Below are 24,744 nucleotides of genomic sequence, written 5' to 3' on the forward strand. Positions count from 1 at the left end.
CACCATCATATGAGCTTTTATCATATAGATCTTTTATCTATTGAAAATACTGTAAAAAACATCATTGCAATAATAGTTTTTAGGCATTTAACAATACACAAAAATATCATATAGAACTTGATACCAAATAAAGTGGTATTTCATTATCATGTGAAGAAAAAGTTTTTAACACCAGAGAGCACCAATGTTGTATTTAGATCTTTTATTCAGAACATTTCATATAAACCTAACTTTTACCTTGCTGTGCTGTTGAGTTAAATCTTGGTCTAACATTAGTCATGTTGAATCTAGGATTTTGTGTGAATCTTGCACCATCTCCTAATTGGTTAGATGGAAGATTCTGACGGTACTTATTTGCAGATTGCACATGTTGTTGACCAGTAAAACCAATTTCTGATGGATTATAAGGTCTGTGATGAGGACTATTGTGACGTAGACCCAAGTTTTCCTGATGTGGACGTGTCATCACCTGATGGTTTATAAACATAGGTCGTGGATCATTTAGTGGACTTAGTCCTGGAGATTTGTTGTGTCCAGCGGTATTTGGTGACAAGTTAATGTTAGGCGGTGGACGTGTCATGTCAGGGACGTTAAATCTTTGAGGAGATGTATTTGGTTGTTTAGATTTGTAACCACCAATACCTAGTAGTGTATGAGGAGGAGGTGGAGGTTGATGTAGTTTTTCCACTATTTTTTTCTTTCCTACAGGAACTGTGTTTGTTGGTGTAGGCGTCCTGACAATTTGTCCTCCATTTTGTTGTGAGAATGACAGAAGTACAACATTATTAGGTAGTGATGTCCCTGGCAAAATTGGGACAGTATTCTGTATTGGTGCATTTCCAGAAGGTCCACCCATGAGGACCATTCCACCACCATTTAAATGTGCATTGCTATTAACCAAACAATAATTTGAGCCATTTTGAACATAAGATCCAACCGAGTTAGACGGTGTGGCCAGTAAAGGTCCACCAGGATTAGATGGAGTTGCCAGTAAAGGTCCACTAGACTGTTGGTTAATTATTGCTCCATTACTACTTGCCTGTTGGTTGAGTAATGACGTAGCATGATTATTAAGCTGTTGACTAATGGCCTGTTGATGAAGTAATGATGATGCGCTATTACTGAGATGATGATTTACACCGGTATTCAATTGCTGGCTGAGTATTATATTATTATTAGGTATATAGTTCATACTAGACATTGCAATAGAAGGCTTATTATTTGAATAATACTGTAATTGATTCCCCGGATTACTTGTCTTTACAGATGCACTTTTATTACTACGTTTTATGCTGACAGAACTACGACTGGAACAAGAACTTGAAGATCTACTCCTACTTCGGCTACTGTAACTCCTGCTTCGACTACGAGAACTACATCCAGAACAACTTGAAGATCGTGATCGACTTGAACTTGTGTCACTACTAGATGACCTACTCCTCCTAGATTTACGTTTGCATGGTGGTGATCCAGGTGGAGTTTTAGGTCCAGATTTTTTTGGAAATATTTTTTTGATAGGTGTTTGATTACCACCAAGTTCTGAGGAGGCCAGAGCAACTAATGCATCAAATCTATCAAATTTGTCTGGAGATTTCCACAATTCATTTGTTGTGTAACCATTAGTTGGTGTCCTCTTTAGATTATCTGAAATAATAATGTTTATACTGGAATATTTTCAGATAAGTTATATACAAAATCTGAATATTGATTTAAAACCATTGCTTGAATTCAGTAATTTTGGGGGGAACATGGGCCTGAAGTGTCTTCACATGATCCATTAAGTCTGAATGAACATTAAACTCAAATCCAACTTATTCACAAATGTTTCTTTTGTCACAATGTCTGAAAACAAGTTAACTCATATCATTCATTCAATACAGAATTCAGAGAAATTTCATGAAAACCATATCTTTCAATCCTCTCTATTCCAAAGCCATTTAAAAACAATATATGGTTCAGTTAGTTTTTTCTGTGTGTACATAGTGTTACATTAAATGTCTGTTTGTTATACTTACTTTTATTATTAGAAGTATGAACAATAGGTTTTTCTGATGATTTTTTCTCTGGTGAATTAAGGGCTGTGATACCGATTGGTCTAGTAGCTATACTCATCAGTGATGGAATGGAACTTAATGGACTGGAATTAACAGATGGTTTATAAGGCATTTTTCTTTTCTCTGGACTTTGTGCAGAGTCAGATCGTTTGCGTTTTAATTTCTGATTATCAGCACTATTGTTAACATTCGTGTTCTGTTGTGAAACATAAACTTTAGTAACATAGGAAGGAAACTGTTGTCCTGTTGGTGCTTTGCTCTGTGCTTTTGACATTTGTAACAATGCTTCAGCTAGAATTTTATCACTTTGTGAACTATTGACAGGTTGACTTTCTTTCTTCGCTCCATTAAATATTATCTGCTGTTTCTGAGGACGACCCATTTCATTTTTGACTACATTTTCTACAAAGTTATTAACAGTGAAATTTGATGGCTTTGAAGCCATTGGGTATATGATATAATTTGGGTGTTTAGTTTGTGGAAAAATCTTTTGTTCAGGTTGGTAATGTGGAGGTGGTTCTTCTGCTGTATCTGTGGTACTGCCCTGACTGCTTGGTCTACTAATTGGAGAGTACATAGAGTCCATATCAATTATTTGTTTTGGCTTATCATTGACATCTGGTTTCACTGAACTGTTTTTTATTTTTTCACGTAACTCATCTTTTGGCAGATGATCTAATGGAATACTGATGGGCAGAGAAGGACGTGCATTAACATCTTTGATTGTATTCAGTAATGTTCTGTTGGTTCCAATGGCAGGAACTGTGTTATCTTTGACTAAATAAACAATTTTATGTGCCCCATTCAACTGGACAGGATTCGGTTTTATTGGTTTAGCACTAGCTTTTGATCCTATTTTTGGATTAGGATTCATCAGTATTTGAATCTTTCTTTTCGATTCCTCTTGATTTTTCATTTGTTCGCCAGTTGCTTGAAGAAGAGATCTAAATGTTGGCATGTTGACCTGAGTAGAACCAGAAGTAGGTAGCCTTTCCTTCTTAGGTTCTATATAAATGGAATGATTGGCTTTTCCTGAGATAGTATGAGTATTAGATGATGCCTGAGTCTTGGTATGGACATACTGAGCAGCTGACTGAGTAATGGTTGGATGAATCACTGTTTTAATGTCAATCCCTGATTTATCTAAAGTAGCTGCCTTTTGTATTTTTTTCTTTTCAGTTTTAATTTGCTCCACTTTTATCTTGTTTTCTTCTTCTATTTTTATTCTATTTTCTTGTTCTACTTTGATCCTGTTTTCTTTCTGAAGACCATTATTTTTCCTTTCTAATTCTGTAACTTCAGCCTCTAGTTGTTTCACTTTGCTGATTAGTTTCTTTTTCTGTGTATAAGATGCATTAACTTCCTTCATTATGATATCAGGTAATGGTTCGGTGGTGTGGTAGCCATTCTACAAGAAACAAAATATATTAAGTGATGCATTCTTTTAATTTATGATATATGAAGCTACTGATATGATGCAAAGACACATAACCTTTATTTTTACATTCAGTTGAACATCAAAGATCACTTCACAAAATTTTCAAAGCTTTTTAAATATATATGAGTAGTTAAAAATATAGTTTGATTTTCTTATATAAACAATTCAACAAAATAGGAGCTTGTCCTGTGCTATAATTTAATAAAATACCTTGATTCCATTCAGTTTAGTTGTTTTATCTGCCAACACACTTGTACCACCATCCAACTAAAATATAGTTACAAAAAATTGACTATTTGTATCAATATCTCATTTTTATGCAAATCTATATCAAAATATTAGCAGATCAGTAAGTTATTTCTATTTTTTGTATCCATTCTTAATTTTCTTTATTGACAAAAAGAATGCATGGCTTTAGTTATTTTCATAATGTTTACACATGTTATAAGTGAAGTCATGTATTTTTATTGGTCAAATTTCAAATACTTTTTTCTTTCTAATTTTTGCTTATCTAAGTCTTGTCACTTTTGAATGTCTTCCAAAAGTTTGCCAAAAATTAAATGAAATGTAATTTATATCTTTCCATAAATCCACTGTAGGAAACTAGCTGGACTAGGTAAAATGATTTCCTACCAAAGTTAATTGTAAACTCCACCCTAACAAGCATACTCATATTTTCAAGAAAATATAATGCCCATGGGGCTTATTAGAATAAAATTTAAATCAGTGGAATTTTAACAAAAAGATGGAAAAAATTACATTACATTTCATTAATACAAAACAAAATTATACTTTTCAAATATGTAGAATATTTACTATGTTCATCTTAATTTAGTTTTTAAAAATGTACATGTTTAGGAATGATACAAAGCAATATCTAATGCAATGAAGAATGACTTTTCTGTTTAAAAATAGCACAATTCTATGTTAATAACTTGAACTAATACAATGTTCTCATTTTACTGCATTAAACAAAGTAAAGTTGCTATCTTTGTTGCATACCAACAGGTTAATGAAATTGGAAATTATCAAATAAGATATACGATGAATGATACTGATCAATCTGATTAAGATACAGATCCTGTTCCATGCTCCGCTAAAAAAAGATCTTCAGTTTTTATGACCTTTCTGAATCCTCTGGTTTTGTTGTAATAATCCCCCCTTAAAAATAATTTGGATGCAGAAATTTCATTGGCTGATATCATAATTACCTAAACAACAAGTAAAATGGACTGTTATCAGATCCTTGTAAGTGAAGCGTGGATACAGGAACTGCATTTTTAATAAGATAAGATACTGACAGACATTTGATGACAAAGGTTAATCTGATGAATTTCTTTTCAGAGGATCATCTGTTAACAAATCAAATCAACACAGGAGTCATATGGCAAATGAAGTATGCAATAGAATTAACATACTTTATCTTTTATTACAATTTTTAAATGAAATTTTTCCTGATGATACTCTGTATTTACTCATGCATGACAAATGAGTTGTTATGACATCTTCCTTGATGAATTCATGCATGACTGATGATGATGACGTCTAAATGTAAATACAGACGTACCGGACTTATTTTCTCCAAGTGTTTAATTTGTTGTTCTACGGTACTCACTTGTCCCTCCAACTCCTTGTGTTCCAGTACAATACGTTTTGCCTGCAACAAGAATTCTGCTGGAGTTGATGCTTGTATACCAAGCTAGAAAGAGAAATATTGTATCTTCAGTGGATTTATTTTTTGTTACATGGTCAAAATTTAATGACATAAATATCCCACAATAAAAAAAAAAAACAATCAAATTGAGTGCAAGTTTATTTGAATCTCTTTAATTTGACTGGCATAAAATTATACTTCATAACCCCTTGAAGAACAGAATCAAAGACATGTGTGCTTCCGTTAAAATGAAAGATAATACAATAATAGCGATAAATGAGTAAAACTTTTCAACTTGATTCATTTTCTTATACTGCAATTTTTCCAATCATAAATTGCAAAAGGTTTTAAGAATTGAATTTGCCTTTTTTCAGTTTCAAGAGTTGTAAAAGTGTTGACTAAAAAACTAATATGCTTCATGCATTTTCTAGTAAAAAACTTTTGAATTCAAATAAAATTAAAATAAGATACAACCAATTCTTAGATAATAGATGATATATATGGCAGAAAAAATAATATCACAGTTTTCCTCATCTTTCACTGGAAATTAACAGTACGAGTTAACTTGGTATATTCAATTTTGTAAGAAAGCAAATAACTACCCAAATAGTAACAATAATAGACATAAATAAATATGACTCAAAACCTTATCTTGCTTCATACATATATCCTCTTTTGATCTATATCAAAAATAAAATAAAACAAGAATTGTCTATGTTTAATGGACAAGGTGCTCCATCGTGCAGCTTTGCCTATTATTGGTGTAAAAACATTTCAGGTGATCACTGAACCATGACATGCCTAAATCTTTGATGAAGATGTTTCTGTGATACAATAAAATTTTGCATTGACCTGCAGCTAGAGGAATGTGCCTGTCCCAAGGTAATTCAGTGGTTATTTGCTGCTGTATATCATATTTGCTTTTCATTTATATTGTTTTGTACATATATTAAGGCCGTTAGTTTTCTCATTTGAATTGTTTTACATGTGTCATTTCGGGGCCTTTTATAGCTTGACATGCGGTATAGGTGTTGCTCATTGTTGAAAGCTGTACAGTGACCTATATTTGCTAACTATTCATGTAACATTTGGTTTCTGGTGGAGAGTGGTCTCATAGGCAATCATACCACATCTTCTTATTTTCATAAAGAATCCTACAGTTGAAAGAATGTGTGTATTTGCTCCACTGTTTGTTGCAGACAAGGCGTAAAGACAAACCTCTTTTAATCTTGCTTGTAAATGTCCTACACTTTCTTTCTGTATACTAGATATATGTTTATCTAACTGCTGTACTTTAGCTTTCAATTTCTGTTGTTTTTCCTGAAATATATTGTAATAATGATTTGCTTATATTTATTGATTCAAATTATCCATTGAAAGAAAATAAAAATTGTTTTTGTCTCCTCCATTTTCACTGTCTATTTTGACAGTTACTTTTTCTAAAAAAATTCACATTTCATACCATAGTAAGCAATTCCATAAAATATTGTTTCATTGCAATTGAACAAATGTAAACTGTAGAGAGTTTGAATTGACAAAATTTCCATTTTTTTAAATGGCCATGTTTTGCTATAGGAAACTTCCAAAATAATACCGATTAAATAAATAACTATGACAATGCACAGCTACACAGGGTGTTCTAATTCTGCTAAATTTCATTACATTCCTATGTTAACAGGGAGATTTTTCCTTGACACACTTCGCCATGTGTTGAAATAGTAGTCTTGTGTTTTGTACAATTACTATTTTCTAAAATGAGAAAAAATTAGGGATTTTTTAAATACTTTAAACTGTTACATGAACTATATTTCTTCCCAAACTACTGCCTTGTTCGTCCTGAATATACATGAAACAGTTGCTACTGGACATTAAGCAAACAATTATTAATCGATCAATCACTCTTTATTACATTAATAATTGTCACTACAACAAAACATATAATACCTAATATTTAACTTAATCAAAATATTTACCCTCTCTTGTTCAATTTGTTGCTGCAAAGATATTCTATACTGAGGTGTCTGCATATAAGACAGGAACTGTGAATATTGCTGTTTAAACAACTCTAGAATAGAAAAAAACAATACTGAGAAAAAAATTAATATTTAGTTATACACATTGATATACATGCTTGATGATAAGTTTTACTGAGGTAATAATTTTGAATATTTTTTTTTAAATCTTCATCAATTAACTTTAAGAAGGAGTAAGTCAGAACAACAATGACTTAATTTTGTGTCCTACAACATTAGAAGATCTTTCAGTTTGCATTCATCTGTATTTTCTCCCTTTTCTCAAGGGCTCCTTTTTTCCAATATAAACAATAATATGAGAATTAGGAAATGTGGGGTAACCATCAATCAGACAGCAAACAAACAACACATGTTGATCAAGAGTGATCAGTTTAAACATATTCTATTTGCAAAATATTACAAAAAGATACAATGTTAATCAATAGAATTTCATAGCATGCAAATATCATATTTATTATTACATAATTCTAATCAAACAACATCAAGAGTGATTTAAGTGTCATGCCATGGTCAACCAGATAAAAAAGTCCTAATAAATTGTAAAAGAATTTAACAAAGTTTATCAACAAAATAATTGCATTACCTAAGAGCTGATGTAACGCCTGCTCTGTCTCTAATCTAGATATAGTATGATCTTGTGTCATTGCTTTGAAACAACTAGAGGATACTCCAGTCATACTCCTATCATTCCAGTTCCTCTGGTTCTCTGGAGATGCTGCAAAACAATATCAAATTGCTGAAATGTTACTTCATTTTGAAATAGGTGTATTTACACTTTTGGGTATTTAGTTGAATTCTCTCCGAATTACCCTAGATCTTGATCTGAATAACCTTTTGACACCATGCAACAATCACTTTTTTCATTATGAGGTAAAATGTTTTATTTGTGATGGAATATTTTGCAGGAACATTACACGCATTTCTGGAATAACTGTCATCAGATACACTTAATACTAAAAAGTCTTGGAAGGAAAATGCATAAGATTTTACAATTTTCAAAACCAAAAAAGGAATTTTTTCAAGAAAAATTTACAAGCTGGGAGTTGCAGCAACCATAAACTTTGTACAATTTCATAATTTAAAAAATATACAACCAAAATGTATCTTTTCAATCCTAGCAGTAACTTAGGGCTGTTCCATAAAAACATACATGGTAACCAGGGAAGGCACTTTCAAATCTCAACTATGGGTTGGTTTCATCTATGTTTTTGCATAGTGAAAATGTAAGTGAAATTTTAATTTGCCTCTATAGGTGGTTACCCCATTTTTAAAGTGCCTTCCCTGGGTACCATGTATGTTTTAATGGAACAGCCCTTAGCACTGGATTACATATATCTTACCTGAATTGGATGTTGACATGAGGGTGTGTGTATGTAACAGATTCAAACTATCCAACGCAAGAACTTTCTCTTTCTTCTTGTTTCTATTTGCAGCTCTCGATTTTGCTGTAGAGAAATTTGTTCTTTTTGCTCGTCCTGGAAGTTAACAACAGATAATAAACTTCGATGCAAAGGGTAAAATATAAATACCAGTCATATTGTCAATTTTATTAAATTTTAGTATAATAACATAAAAACAAGACTGTTGAGTCCCTAAAAATGCTGAAATTTAAAATCAATCATTGAAAATTGTTATGTATAGTAAGATTAAATCATTGAAGATTGTTAAAAAATGACTGATCTAAGATCATAATTCCAATAAATGTAGTTCAATCAAACCACAGTGGCCCCAAATAGACAATTTAAAAATATAGCAACAGTTTTAAAATTTCTAGTTTATTTCTTTTCATTAATGATTTAATATAGCCTATCCCTATGTGATGTATATTTCAAAGGAACAGTCCTGATTAACCACCAACTCATATTTATCTAACCTATGGGAAAAGGTTAACTATCGAATATATCCCAAACATTTTCTCTATAAATGTAATGTTATTTTTCCAAACAATTAATCTAAGATTTACCATTTGGAACATCTCTTTTTCTTTTGTGACGTCCATTCTGTAACCTTTTTGTTGTTTGATTTTTCTTCATTTCCTTTACTTTCTGTGCCATCTCAACATCCAGTTCTATGTTTGACTGTAAAAAAAAAATTAACACATTGAAAAATGCTTTAGTGTTTTTATTTGAATACATGCAAGATAAGATTGTATAATTAAAAAAAATGTTTATTCAAAAATTGAATAATGAAGTAAATTTAGCACTTTTATTCTGCAATAATTTAATTTTGGATGTAACACGTCTTCTGATTGGCTAAAAGTTTTTTGTCTATCAGCTCATAGACATACTTATATCATGTGACAGTGACGATTTTTCAAGATTTACTCCTCAAAAATGGAATTTAGAATTAAATTATAAGGAATGACTGTAATATTTTTTCCGTCTATTCGAAATAACCTCCAAAATGGGGTGCACACTTTTAAAAAACCCGCTATGTGGGTTATTCAGTGTGTACTACATTTTTTATGTTATTTCTTCATAGGCAGAAAAAAATATTACAGTCATTCCTTAAATGTATAGAAAAATGTCTTATATAATTAATTAATTTAACAAAGTATTAATTCTATTAAAGTATAGGACATATTTTCACAATGTGTGTATAAATGAAAAATTATCTAAAAGAAGTATGATACACAATATTAACATAAAATTAGCTAGGAATGGGTACCTCCTCTGAAATAAACTAACAAACAAACTGTCACCATGCATATAAACCAGACAATAAAATAACAGTCCACAATAACACCAACAAACCAAATGAAACAAAAAACTGTATTCTCTGTTTTGTTCATCTATAGCTGATTACAAAAGTTTCCTTTGGGACAAAACTTGAGCTGATCTTGGAAGTTAATGCAGATATTTTAGATAGTTTCTTAACTTAAAGGTGACCCATTAAAAATCATTGATTTGACAAGTCCGAATAATTTAAATTAAGGATGAATTGAGCATGACATACATTTCATACTACTGTCTAACATTAACTTTAAACTATGACAAAGGATTTATTAACTAGGAGAAATTATAATGTAAGACAATACATGGATATCAAATTAGCAAAATGATTGTATATAAAACAAAATAATAAATTACTAGAAGTTTCAATAGATGAATATTTTAATCAAAACTTTCATAAATTTAATTCCATTTTTTGAAGAAGAAATATTTGAATGATAATAATTAACCATTAATCAAAACCAACTCTTTCCTAACAATGTGTTGTAAAGCTTGGAAACTGTTATGGAGGATAGTATGCAAAATTTCTTAGCAAAAATAGACCAAAATGTCCACACAAAATGTTCATAGAAGATATCTTTAGCAGTGCTACCAACGTACAGAAAACAAAACAAACAACCAAACCAACACTTTTAAACGAGGACAACAAACCTGAGAAAGGGACCCTGTTGTTGCCTCACTTATAACACTATCCTCTTCCTCATTAGAGGAGGCCACCATTGAAGCACTATCAGATTTAGGTTTGGACACCAACTCTGACCACTGTCGGCGAGTTGTGGGTCCCTGTACCTGGATATTCTCGTCTGTTGTATCACTGATTATTGTACTAGCATTACTGTTACTGTCAAAGTCTATTGTACGAATGGCTGAGCAATTATCTTTTCCTTTCTTGGGTTTTAGCACACCGTTCTTTATTTCATCCTGTAAAACACATTGTTTATAAATGAACTTGTCATGACAGGTGTTACCAATATTTTACATCAGCTGTTCATTTTAATCAATATTTTTTTCTTCAATCAAGGTGATTTAAAGTTGAAAATGTAGTTTTTACCTCAATGATTTTTTTTATCAGCAAACCTTTTTCACATTTGCAATGATTTTTTTCAATCACAAAATTTGTTTTTAAATGTGTAAAAAACTTTCTTACCTTGTTCATTTCATTAACCTTCTTTTCCAATAACCTTCCTCTCCGGTCTCTTCTAACTTCTTCATCATCCTATAAAATATTTTCATCACACAATGTTATATCTATTAAGTAAAGTTCGTAAGGGTTCCATGGAACCCAGTGTCTCGCCTTCTTTTGCTGTTGTCTATGTTTTAAGTGTGATAGGGGAATGCACATAATAGATTTACAGTTAATGAAATAAAACATTTGAAATGTATGAAAAAAGTTATGCTTGTAAAAAATAAACAGTACAGTATGCAATCAAATCTATAGATTTATAAAAGAGTTTAAACATAAATGTATTGAATGAAAAAATGATAAAGAAAATAATTTTTACATTGCTTGATGATTTATCCCTTAATTCATCAATAAAAATACATGTAAATAGAAGATTCAATTATAAAATTTGCAGGCTCAACAAAAATGGGGAAAAAATTATTAAAAATTTTCCTCTAGATACTATCTTTTGATGGTAAGAATGGTTTATGAATCCAATAAATGTTTTAAAAACTTTAACTGCAGACTGTATGTAATGTAAACTGGAAGAAAAACTAAGTCCATTTATAAGTAAAATACGGATAAACAGGATTTTTTTTTACAAAATTTACTTCTGGATACTATCTTATGATCATATACAAGCTTCTGTCCAAGTTTGGTAGAAATCCAGGATAGTTTAAGAAAGTAATTAAAATTTCAAAAACTTTAACCACAGAGTGAATATTTGTGGAAGCTGCCGCCGCCGACGAAGACGGAATGTAGGATCGCTATGTCTCGCTTTTGAGACAAAAGTCGCAGGCTCGACAAAAATTGTCAATAACTTTCCAGTAATTTTTTCCTGGCTTTTTTGGCTAAAATTTCACATGAAGAAGCTAGAATAGAGTAAATAATTCTATTTGTTACATATTTTAGAATCTACTGCCAGATCTATCTTGCAGTTGTTTTAGCAGTTGTTTCAATATTTGCATAATTAACCAAATAATACTGCTTTTTCAAATTGAACAAAGTTTTGTATTCAAATCAGTGGAATTGGATTGTAACAGCAAACTACTTATAGGCCCATAGGCCATTTACAAACTGACCATTATCTTAAGGCTAAGTCAAAATATTTCAACTACTAGCCATGAAAAAATATATGCAAATATAATAAGAAATTTATCTTATGATCAAAGATAAAAAAGGTACACTACACACCACCAAATGTCAATTAACATAAGGCTAACTTAAAATATGCAAAAGTTCTGGTCAATAGAGAAGGTTATTAGAAGAATTTCAATCTATTTATGGCTAAGCCATTGAACTTTGACTCTTGGACATACAAATATATTGGTCTTCCTCTTCTCAACCAGTTTATGAAAGTTGTGAATTACTATGCTGCTACGACCCACTGACATAAAAATGATTTAAGGGTTTGCAAAAGGAGCATAATTCATCAAAGCTTATCAAAGATAACTTGTTTGATTTAAATAAATGGAGAATGTGTCCATGGGACACAGATGATGCCCCCTTGCATATAACATTATAAAGGGACATAACTAGAGAACTGTATAAGTGACACTACCCATATTCGAAATTTATCTGAGTTTTGGGGTAATAAACATTGTGTATAAGTTTCAAAACATTTGGTTGAGGCAAACTGAAATTGGAGAAAGGAAACAGAAATTCAGCAATTTTTCCATTTGTAAAGGGCATAACTCTTAGATGGTATAAGTGATCCAACCCAAATTCAAACTCCATCTGTGTTTTGTGGTAATAAGCATTTTGTATAAGTATCATAACATTTGGTTGAGGCAAACTAAAGTTAGAGAAGGAAACTTATTTTGAGACGTTTGGATGGACGTAGAGACGGGCAAAGGTAACACTTAATGCCCCCTCCGCTTTGGTAGGGCATAAAAATATCATTTAAGGACAAAGACTTTGTTAAAATTTAAAACAATCCTAATAGCTATGAGTGACCCTAAAAGTGATGTTAACCTCCCAAAAAGGATTGATTGATTGGCGATTGCTTTACGCCGCATCAGCACAAAAAGGCTATATCGTGGCGATCCCATAAAGGAACAATGTCAGCATAAGTCTGGTTTGGATTTAATCCATTGATCAACAGATAATGTTAAGAACCAAACTGTTGACAACTGGGATCATTCATCATGTCATAAGCTGAATCAAACACACTATAATTTTAAGTTGATGTTCTAAATACTAACCTTCATCTTAGGATTTTTCAATTTCAGGAAGTATTTTTCCAACTAAAAAGATATAAAAATAGCATTTCTGAGAATTGTCATACTGGTACATACAATATTAATAGAAAAGGTAAATTGAGCAATCATATTAATCTAAAGGCTATAAATGACAAAAACAAATGAGTATTTACCTTGTTGCAGCTCTTCTATAAAAGCATGCAAAGCAAACCTTTGATCAACTTGCTTGCTAGGTTTGCTTGGATGTTTGCAAACAATAGGTAGGCAGAGTTTCAGTCTGTTTTGTATATACTGGAATTTGATTAGACAATAAAAATTGACATGCAATGAAGTTAATGTTTATTGTCCAATCAAATTCCAGTATATAGTAAACAGACTGAAACAGACTTCCTACCTTTTGTTTACAAACATCCAAACAAACATAGCAAGCAAGTTGATCAAAGGTTTGCTTTGCATGCTTTTATAGAAGAGCTGTAAATTGATTTATATAGATAATGTACTTGATATCATCATATCTAACTACCTAATAGTGCATCTCTTAAAAAAGCTGAATCAAATGTCGAATTCTTTTGAGTTTATTCTGCAATGTTATGCTGGGTTGCTGTCTCATTGAGATTTGCCTATAGATATTTCCCAATGATTTTATGTCATCTGCAACTAGTATGGCTACAAAAGTCCAGATACCAATTTCATTTGGAGATTAATGCTTTATCTGTACTTAATAGCAGACTCCTTCACAACTATATCTTGGCAGTTAACAAACAACCATATCTTTAAGATATATTTGTTTTTATTTATATATATTTGTATTTTATCATAAAAATATTCTAAAAATTTGAGGGATTACATTTATATGTTGTCGATTAAAAAAAAAGTTTTCTTCCTATTCATGTTTTTTAATAACAAATATAGAGGCTCTGAGTACTTGAATTTATTATTCTTTATACTTTATCTTTTTGGTGTACTATAAACTTGTATTATAAGAATTGAAGGTTATTTTCCCCATAATTTATCAATGTGCAAAACTGGCTGATGAACTCACAAACATTTCATAGAAGTCCTTCATTCTTCATAATTACAACACTAGTTTACTGATTTATGTTGAACCACAAGATGAATTGTCTTACATATTTATGTCTTTTGTTTAACTTTTTAATATAGTAACACATTCTACTTAAGAAACGATACTCTAATAATGTCTATCAACAGGTAGAATTGATAGAATTGATCTATCTAATACAGGGACAGTACTTACTTCAAACCCCAGTTCAACAGATGGTCGTGTTTATTCTTAGTATTCTTTTTTTTTTTATCCCTGTCACTAAAAACCATTGCTTTCAATACACTAGGGGCTGTCTTAAACTTGCAGTGAAGTGAGAGTTTTTTTGGTTTGTTCAAGGCCTTACTGTGACATTGAGATGAAGAACAACAATAAAAGCACAGTTCCTTTGCTTTTGTGTGTTTTTTGCTGTGCATGTACTGATTTTGTTTCATGGATGGATACCCCATATTCTTTGTTTTTCTATTATAAACAGATCTTTAAATCTGAAAAACTTTATGTGCAAAAGACAAATGTTATAAGTTCTGTTTCCACCAAGTATATCTAAGCAGAGTCATGCCGAAAAACAAAACTGAGACATAAGTATAATAATTGTGACAATATTAATGATGATGATGATGATACATGAAAACAACATTGATACTGATCTACCTGAACATGATGAAGATGAAACGTTCTACCAGACCATAATGAAAATGATTGACGCTGACGAAGTACTCACCAATGTTCTATCAATTGTATGTACAAAGTAGGCAAAGGGTTTCCCCGTCCATGATACTGCACCACTTAATGGGGACAGCTCTGCTACGTGCATTATTGTACCAATGTCTGTAATGCAAGTCAAGAGCTTAGACCCATGAAAGTATCTAGCTACAACCTTACTGTAACCAAACACTCAAGCTTTCAGTTTCCAAAGTTTAATGTTCATTTGTGATCAACAAAAGATATATAAGCTTGCTGCTACACTTAGGTAAGACAATAAACTGATCCATATTATTACAAATCACAATTAAACTTGAGAAACTGAAAACTTCTTAAGATTATAATGCAAACTAAAATTATGTTTTCTGCAGATTTTACCTTGCTAAACTGATACTTCAGGAATTTTTAATATAAATTCTTTATAGGAAAACATGCAAATCAAAATGATAAAGTTTTGAGATTTATTCCCATAAAGCTAATTAAATTAATTCTGATAAAATTTGATTAAAAAATACTCTAAAATTTGCAGGAGACATGATTTTTTTAACATCAAACGACATAACAGTGCTCTCCAAAGGGAGCTAACTCCTGACTCACCAGTGTTCTATCAATAGTATGGTGATAATAAATGACTGGTTTTCCGGTCCAAGATACACCTCCTCGTAAAGGAGACAATTCTTCTACATGCATTATAGCTCCAATATCTGTAAAATGATTGGCCATAACATGCTGGTTAATGTAACAACAAAGTTAATGAACATGATGATATCAGGGAAACGCAAGTTCAGACCATCATCACCATAAGATACTTGTATTGTTATATCAAAATCATATGAAAAGTTATATGGTTTAATTGATGTCATTTTGAAATACGGTTAAAATCATGTCATTATTGTAACTGTAAAAGAATCAAAGAAAGGTCAATTTAATGCCAAGTTGCCAAACCCATCCCTCAAAATCAAAAAAAAGAAAATTTACATTTAATGCAACATACAATCACAAGGGTACAAAATTCAAATATTATATAAAATGTTTATAACTGTCATCCAAACATCTGTCGGGGATAAAATTAAAGTTTATTTTAAGAAGAGTGCTATAGAAAGTCTACAAAAATACATTTCCCTTATGTTTCACAAAGATTAGGTTTGCTTTCCACCTCACTAAATAAGTACTGCTAAAATATTTATCAGAACTCATACATGTCTATGAAAAAAGAAATGGAAAATACTATTTGGCTGATAAAATGAGCTTCCTTATTAGAGCATGTACATGTATGATGACTAGTCTACATTTAAAATCATCATGCAAAGAAATATTGTTCATCATACAACATTTACAAAGCAGGTTTTTAAACGTTAACAGCATAAATAAATTTCCTATGCCTTAAATGAAAATTTCTAAATTTTTCATATCCAGTAAAATAGATATCATGGTGAAATTAATAGTACAGGGACAGACATCTAAAAAATAAATAAACAGTAGTCTGTGTGCTTTTAGCAAGATTTGGTTGATAAAGTAAATCCTCACAAAAATTTTACTACTGAAATGAAAAAAAAGTATATTAATAAAATGGTGTGTGAATAGCAATGGAAAATTTGCATAACTGGTGACAGACAAACAGGTCAACCCATAATAAATATGATGAACATTAACATCTGAAGTCAAAATGTATTGTAAATCTATTATTTTCATTATTTTTTGTTGTTGATAAATACGTTTTTATCAGATTTTCCAAGTATCATTGTCACCAACCATTTTATTTTTGAGTAGAGTTTTTTTCTCTCTCTCATATAAGCACAAAAATAAATAATTCTTTTTTGACATTAGAAATGCAAGTGAATTTTTCTTCTTCAACAGATACATAAGATGAACAAAACCTTTTTTATAAATGGTTGGTGCTATATAATCACTGTATATATTATTATACTAAGTTCCGGCACAGGACGTTTGCGCTTTTTCATAGGACATTTGCCCTTTTTATATACATGTAGGACATTTGCGCTTGTACAATATTTGCTTCATATGACTTCCCTCCCATTTAAAAGGGCTTAGGTCCGGTTGCTTTGACCTGTAGAGTTACAGTCATAATAGTCATCATTATGGTTTAAAGTTTAATAGTCATTTCATAACACATTCATGTTTCAAAGTCTTTGCATAGCACATCAATATAGTTATATATAGCTATTGTAAACATTATAAAGACATAAAGACATGCATAGTCATCACAGGTCAGTTTTTGCTTGATATCTAAAGCTCAGGGATTGAACAAATTTAGCTCTTGTTATCTGTCCTAACTGGTATTTCACCCACATTTCAAGTAAATATTCTAGTTTCTCTTTCTCAATTCTTTACTGAGGTTCCTGTTCATCATTATAACAAATTTTAGTGTAATTAACCGACTGCTGTTCAATGATAAAAATCCATCGTAACATAAACATTTTTTTTCCCTTTACTAGTCTAGAACTCTATTTTTAAGACTGTGTCAGTGTAAACTCACTAACCTCAAATATAAGTTGAATTTATTTACGTTATGATTACAAATCCTTAAAATATCAGGTAGACGACTGTAGGTAAAAAATGCTAATGTCCGGTCAATTTAATACACGTGTATCAAAAATTAAAGCACAAATGTCCAGTGTTTGGAGCACAAATGTCCTATCGTGTTACAGGTAAAAAAGTGCAAACGTCCTGTGCCCCTAATTTCATTAGAAGCATCTTTTTCCATTGTCAATAAATTTTATGCAGTCTGCTATAATTTTCCAAACTAGCATGAAGCCTTTCCCAGAATTGTGTTCAAAATTTTTTTTTTTTAATTTAGCAAATAATTATCTCCCCTACATCATTTCCTAGTAACAAAATGTTGCTCCTGATTATTAATAAATTTCAACCCAAAACCACTGTCTGTTAATTTTGATTCAAATCAATATCTGCTTACTTGATAAAATTTCAAAGTTTAAGTAGTAATTTACAGGCTGAATATATATTTCAAACATTCCATTTTCCAGAAATGACTGCCACAGATCATGCAAGTGACAATTTTTCTCAATTTGTCATAATTTACTTATTTCAAACATATAAAAAAAGCCCAGCAGATATTGATGTGACTTCTATACTTATCCTCAGAAAACTTAATTTGCTTTCAGATGATTGGATGAGAAGAAAGTAGATGCTTTTTAATGAAATACAGTTTTCTCTGATATAAATGGAGAATTAAAATAGTATTCCAATATCTTAAGATAATTTTTACCAATTTAGAAAATCACTGTCCTACTAAGAAAAACCTACCACTAAGATTTCTATCTGTGATACGGAAATTGAGAGGACAGAATGCTTTAGATGATACTATCTTAGCTCCTTCCTTCATGTTGGCAAATCTTAACTTCAACTGTAATAAAAAAAACATTCAATTGAAGTCCAAATATAATTTTCTACCATTAGATTAATTAATATTTATAAAATGTACCTTTGTCAATAGCAATTAGCTTTAGAAATTTCTAATTTGCAACTTATTTTCTAATTATCAATATTAATTAATTGATAAAATTGTGAATCATGTGATTCTTCTTGTAAGGTCAATTAAACTTCACAACTTTAACTCTGTTACAGACTTTGAGTACACAAAGAAAACAAATACATATTTTTTTATTAATAAATTAAGACAAAAAATCTACCCGAAGATATTATATACAGAAAAACCAAAAATATAATTGTAACCAAGAAAGTAAGATGATGGAATTTATATAAACATTTTAATCATTCTCACCTGATGATCTACTTGAGGTCCAAAGGCAAAGTTGTTTACAAAAATAACACTAAAACATAATAATATCACTCATTAAGACCTTCCTGTGCTTATTTGCAGTATAATCTTGTAACCATACACATATTTGATGTCATGATTATATACTTAATATAACAGAATTACATTTTCCAATGCATCTGTGTCTGTCAGTATACTAAATTGTAAACTTTACTCATTGCTTCACATTTGTAAGCAAGATTTTTTTCGAAATATCATCAGCTCAAAATTCAATATTCTGCATCAGTGGAAAATTAAATTATGGGATAACTTTTGATATAAACTGCATGTACCCTACTTTAGAATATATATCTAGTGTGTCTTATTTTGTGTATAGTGGTCAGAATAACACTTATTATTTTTGAAATCTTAAAATTAACTATCAAAACAGTTTAATTTACTCTATGTTACTGAGGTATAATTTCATAACCATAAACATACGTTGCATTATTAATTTTTTCTTTAACATCTTCTTCCAGGAAATCTCCTTTCTGTATAAGAAAGTCACCATGTTTCTTACCATACCATTTCATCCACTTTATGCACTCTTTTTCCATAGTCTAAAAAGGCAAGTTTTGTTACAAATAAACTGTTAACACAGAGATATGTCTTGCCTATTTGTTATTTTGATAATGCAAATGTTAAAATTTAAAATAGCAATACTTAAACATATAAGTTATGCAAATATTCAAAGTGAATGAACCATGACTGAAGGTACAGGGCTAAACAATCTCCATGGAAATGAGATGTGCCAATGCTATTACAACTGCATACCAAATACCATTGACTTGCTCCCTTTAAACAAACCTAAACACAAACATTAACTTGTAAACTATGTGAAAGTCAATGAACCATGATGAGGGGATGAGGCTACATAATCTCCATGGAAATGAAACTACATTTGCATAAATTAACTTCAACTTAACATTAGTGGTTCATCTTAAACTGACCAAATCACAAACCAATATATGTAAACTAAGCAAAAGATTCAAAGTCAATAGACCATGATTGAGGGGGCAGGGCCAAATAATCTCCATGGAAATGAGATATGCCAATGCTTATACAACTGCGTACCAAGTATCATTGACCTACCACTAGTGGTTCACCATAAACTAGACCTTATCACAAACTAATACATTGATGACACTGCAGCTGCCAATAAAATGCTTCGCTGGGCGCAGCTTGATACGACCGCAGAGGTCGAACCCTGAACAGTTGGGGCAAGTATGGACACAACATTCAAGCTTGATACAGCTCTGAATTTGGATTGTGATTAAATATTTGACACAGCATAGGTTTCTGACACAGAAAGAATGTGGTCTTAGAACTTCAATTTTTTTAATTTACCTATTATGGTCCAATGTCCAAAATCAAAATACATGGTTAGATTCAGCATATCAAAGAACCCCATATATTCAATTTTTGTTGAAATCAAACAAAGTTTAATTTTGGACCCCAACTTGGACAAACTAGAAAACTGGTCCCATAATCAAAAATCTAAACCTATGTTTAGATTCAGCATATCAAAGTACCCCAAGAATTCATTTTTTGTTAAAATCAAACTAAGTTTAATTTTGGACCCTTTGGACCTTAATGTAGACCAATTAAAAAAAACAGGACCCAAAATTAAAAATCTAAAAACACGGTTAGATTTGGCATATCAAAGAACCCCAATAATTCAATTTTTGATGAAATCAAACAAAGTTTAATTTTGGACCCTTTTGACCTCAATATGAACCAATTTGATAGCCGGCCCACAAATAAAAAATCTAAATACATGGTAAGATTCAGCATATCAAAGAACCCCATATATTCAATTTTTGTTGAAATCAAACAAAGTTTAATTTTGGACCCCAATTTGGACCAACTTGAAAACTGGGCCAAAAATCTAAAATCTAAATACATGTTTAGATTCAGCATATCAAAGAACCCCATATATTCAATTTTTGTTGAAATCAAACAAAGTTTAATTTTGGACCCCAACTTGGACAAACTTGAAAACTGGTCCCATAATCAAAAATCTAAAAACATGTTTAGATTCAGCATATCAAAGAACCCCAAAAATTCAACCCCAACTTGGACCAACTTGAAAACTGGGCCCATAATAAAAAAACTAAACACATGTTTAGATTCAGCATATCAAAGAACCCCAAGAATTCAATTTTTGTTAAAATCAAACTAAGTTTAATTTTGGACCCTTTGGACCTTAATGTAGACCAATTTAAAAAACGGGACCCAAAATTAAAAATCTAAATACACGGTTAGATTTGGCATATCAAAGAACCCCAATAATTCAATTTTTGATGAAATCAAACAAAGTTTAATTTTGGACCCTTTTGACCTCAATATGAACCAATTTGATAGCGGGGTCCACAAATAAAAAATCTAAATACATGGTAAGATGCAGCATATCAAAGAACCCCATATATTCAATTTTTTTTGAAATCAAACAAAGTTTAATTTTGGACCCCAATTTGGACCAACTTGAAAACTGGGCCAAAAATCTAAAATCTAAATACATGTTTAGATTCAGCATATCAAAGAACCCCATATATTCAATTTTTGTTAAAATCAAACAAAGTTTAATTTTGGACCCTTTGGACCTTAATGTAGACCAATTTGAAAACTGGACCCAAAATTAAAAATCTAAATACACGGTTAGATTCGGCATAACAAATAAATAAATGTGGTCAAAGATTTTACAAATCTAATGCGCCATACTGGTCTTCCTTTATAAATATGCATTTCTTTAAACATAATTTAAAAGCAGTGTAAGGGAAGTAACCAAAATGTTGTATTTGGATTACCTCCCTTAAACTGTTTTAAATTATCTTAATTGTTCATTAACCATTACTTAATACATAATTTAAAAGCAGTGCAAGGGAGATAATTTCAATAATGTATTTGATTTATCTCCCTTACACTGCTTTAAATTATGTTTTGTACTACCGTTCCTACTCGCTTATTAGTCGGAAAATTGGGAGTAAAATTCATAATCCAGAGAGGGGGACCGACTAATAGACGAGTTCTAGCGACCAGAGGAAAAATCCAAGCTTGAGAAAAGTGGTCAGGAGTGAATTTCCTATTCAAAACTACGTTTTTGATTGCCAAACCTACATAAATCAATAAATAAAAAGTTTTTGTTGAAAATAAATGACTACAATACTGTCTTTGTGTTTTATTTGTTCTTTGTTAAACATTTTCTGCAAATTCGTGTTGAAATTCTACTGTTTCCGGTTTGTGTATTGATTTTCATGGTCACATGGTTTTCCTATAAACCCAAAAGAAGAGCCAAGAACCAAAAATGAAAAGGAGATAACAATGTACCAAATATGTGAAAGGATGTTTTCAGCGGAGTTATTGTGTCATTATTGTGATATCATGATATCAATTCAATGCTTATAAATCATATAATAATCAAAAAATAATTTTAAGATTCATTCCCAAAATCAAAATATTATTCATTTAAGTGTCTCAGGTAAACAAAAATTACAAAATTGATTGACAAGCCAATATAATCCATTGATAACCCCAATTAAGAGACAAAGAGTTGTATTTACTAAAGGTGTGAAAACTATCAGTGATAGGTAAACAGATGACACTAATGAGTTGGAGTTAGTTATTTTAATATATTGATTAGCTTCACTTAATTTTTTTAATCCTTTAATCATCACAATATAATAAGAATTATGAAGTGTACATGCTCATTTAACACCGAGTTATGTATGCTGTGAAAAATATTTTCATCAAGTGTTGATTGTCTTTAAATTTTTCAGGTTCATATTGGTTTATATTCGCTTTTCTCAAACAATAGGTTGTTAGTCATACCCTACAAAATCATTGATGCATTACGTAAACAACACATGGCTTATCTAACATTTGAACAGTGAACAAAACAAGAGAAATGAATACATCTTTATTATTAACAGCAATATAAATTATCATGATGAGCATCAACTAAATTCAAACCAAACAAACATTAATGCAGAAATGAATATTATTCCTGGATTTGCATTGGTTTTACCGGCGTTCAGTTACTGTCAGCTGAAAAAAAAATGCCCAAATTTTGTCCGACTTATACGAGGGTCAAGACTAAATCCTTAGAATTTGGAGCTGAAAAGGGCCCCCGACTTATAGTAGGATCGACTATTAGGCGAGTTTCGAAGGTAAAGTATTTGTCCATTAATGAGGACAACCTTGTTTTTCCCCCTTTTTTGCCCCTAATTCTTAAACGGTTTGAGCAATAACCCCCCAAAGCAAATCCTAACCATCCCTTTGTGGTATGGAAACTTGTAGTATAATTTCAGAGAGATCCATACACTGTTCCACAGTTATTGTCTGGAATCTAGAAAATGCTTATTTTTGGCCCCTAATTCCTTAACTGTTGGTACCATAACCCCCAAAATCAATCCCCACCTTCCTTTTGTGGTATTGAACCTTATGGTAAAATTTCAAAGAGATCCATTCACTTAAACTAAAGTTAGAGTGCGAAAACTAATGCGTCTTCGGACGACGACGCCGACGTCATACCAATATACGACCACAAAAATTTTTTTTTGCGGCCGTATAAAAACAGCATACCTATGTTTAGCTATTTGACGCTGTCAAGGCGAGACAAAAAATTGGGATCATTATGCATAATTAACAAGTTCAAATGTGAGATATGGGTTACAAATGATATCCTGGCTTACATGAAGTTGATGAGTGATGAATGAGAAAACCCATCACATGGTAATGCATGATCACATGGAGCTTTAATTCAAATTTCAGAAACCTTCATTTGTAGCTACTCAGAAAATATGACGAAAAATTTATGGAATGCTCAAATGAAGCTTGATACTAAATTTCAGGAACCACTGATTTGTAGTTTCTGAGAAAAATTAGCAACCATAAGTTCAAATGACATGCAGAAAATCAGACAGATGTAAACCAGTATATCCTACCTTTGGAGCAGGGTATAATAAGCTAAAAATGTATATATTTTTCAACTTATATTAAATAATTTGACTTATATAAACATACTAACCATTGCATACTTTGCTGGAAATTCTGCTTTCTCAATACCATAACACATTTTACAAGGTGTTGATGCTGCTACTTGTAAAACTACCTGACCAACACCTAAAATAGAAATTTATTTCAGAATATAGTTTGCCCATCTCAGCTTGATGACAGAAGCCTTATTCAGGAAGCTTTAAGGTTGTTCATTGCTCTGTTAAAAAAAAATTAAGCTTTTTAAATTGATTGATTGATTTGTGTTTAATGCCACTTTCAGCACTATTGTGCTATTTCGTAGCAGTCAGTTTTTATTGGTGGAGGAAGCATGAGTATCCTGAGAGAATCATGACCTTTGGTAAGAAAACTGACAATCCTGGTCAATAAAGATTGGAGGCGAGCACACCTGCCATGTTAAACTTTTTAAAAGACTGTTGTAAATTGAAAGTATATAAATAACAGTACTAAAAAGGCAGAAAAAAATGAAAGGTCTATGTCCTTGTTTTAGAGATATATATATAAGCCATTGAAAATTTGGTGGGAAATGATTCTCTTTTTTATATATTTAACATTGTCAACATTTTTCTTTTAAAAACTTAAAGAATAAATATCAGGGACTTTATAAGATTTTTATAAACTATATGTAATAAAATTATGAAAAGAAAAGTAGGGGTTTGCGGCAAAATTTTCTAATGGCCCTAATTTTCAAATTTCAAAAACAAGATCAACAATCTTTAATTCATCTTATTTACACTTTCATCCCTAATGATTCCTTGAGGCATCACTTGGGTCTTGCCCAACCATGCCTCATGTCATTTTTTTTCCAGTATTTTTAAAACTGATTTTGCAATGAAATGACAGGCAGAATGACAGCGAAGTCAGGAAGCATATTTTGATATTTGTTTCTATACTGT

General features: G+C 31.1%; 1 protein-coding gene across 5 annotated transcripts in view; it reads right to left on the minus strand.

Annotated features, from left to right (window-relative positions):
- Positions 1-24,744, minus strand: part of LOC127731529 (histone-lysine N-methyltransferase, H3 lysine-79 specific-like) — a 50,146-nt gene that overhangs the window by 4,028 nt on the left and 21,374 nt on the right. For 2 of the 5 annotated variants that reach the window (XM_052240331.1, XM_052240335.1), the window contains 17 exons: positions 23,862-23,956; positions 19,277-19,395; positions 18,800-18,848; positions 18,322-18,421; positions 15,056-15,162; positions 13,278-13,319; positions 11,059-11,127; positions 10,563-10,832; positions 9,143-9,257; positions 8,520-8,654; positions 7,763-7,894; positions 7,120-7,211; positions 6,365-6,466; positions 5,060-5,191; positions 3,703-3,759; positions 2,016-3,462; positions 238-1,644 (listed from right to left, as the gene is read on the minus strand). In XM_052240331.1, coding sequence (XP_052096291.1) covers positions 238-1,644; positions 2,016-3,462; positions 3,703-3,759; positions 5,060-5,191; positions 6,365-6,466; positions 7,120-7,211; positions 7,763-7,894; positions 8,520-8,654; positions 9,143-9,257; positions 10,563-10,832; positions 11,059-11,127; positions 13,278-13,319; positions 15,056-15,162; positions 18,322-18,421; positions 18,800-18,848; positions 19,277-19,395; positions 23,862-23,956 — 4,470 coding nt within the window. Of the gene's footprint in view, positions 1-237; positions 1,645-2,015; positions 3,463-3,702; positions 3,760-5,059; positions 5,192-6,364; positions 6,467-7,119; positions 7,212-7,762; positions 7,895-8,519; positions 8,655-9,142; positions 9,258-10,562; positions 10,833-11,058; positions 11,128-13,277; positions 13,320-15,055; positions 15,163-15,633; positions 15,741-18,321; positions 18,422-18,799; positions 18,849-19,276; positions 19,396-23,861; positions 23,957-24,744 lie in introns of all 5 variants that reach the window. The other 3 variants (XM_052240334.1, XM_052240333.1, XM_052240332.1) reach the window with 3 other exon arrangements.

The sequence above is a fragment of the Mytilus californianus genome, unplaced genomic scaffold (genome assembly GCF_021869535.1).
Source record: "Mytilus californianus isolate M0D057914Y unplaced genomic scaffold, xbMytCali1.0.p SCAF_1, whole genome shotgun sequence".
NCBI classification, from domain to species: Eukaryota; Metazoa; Mollusca; class Bivalvia; order Mytilida; family Mytilidae; genus Mytilus; species Mytilus californianus.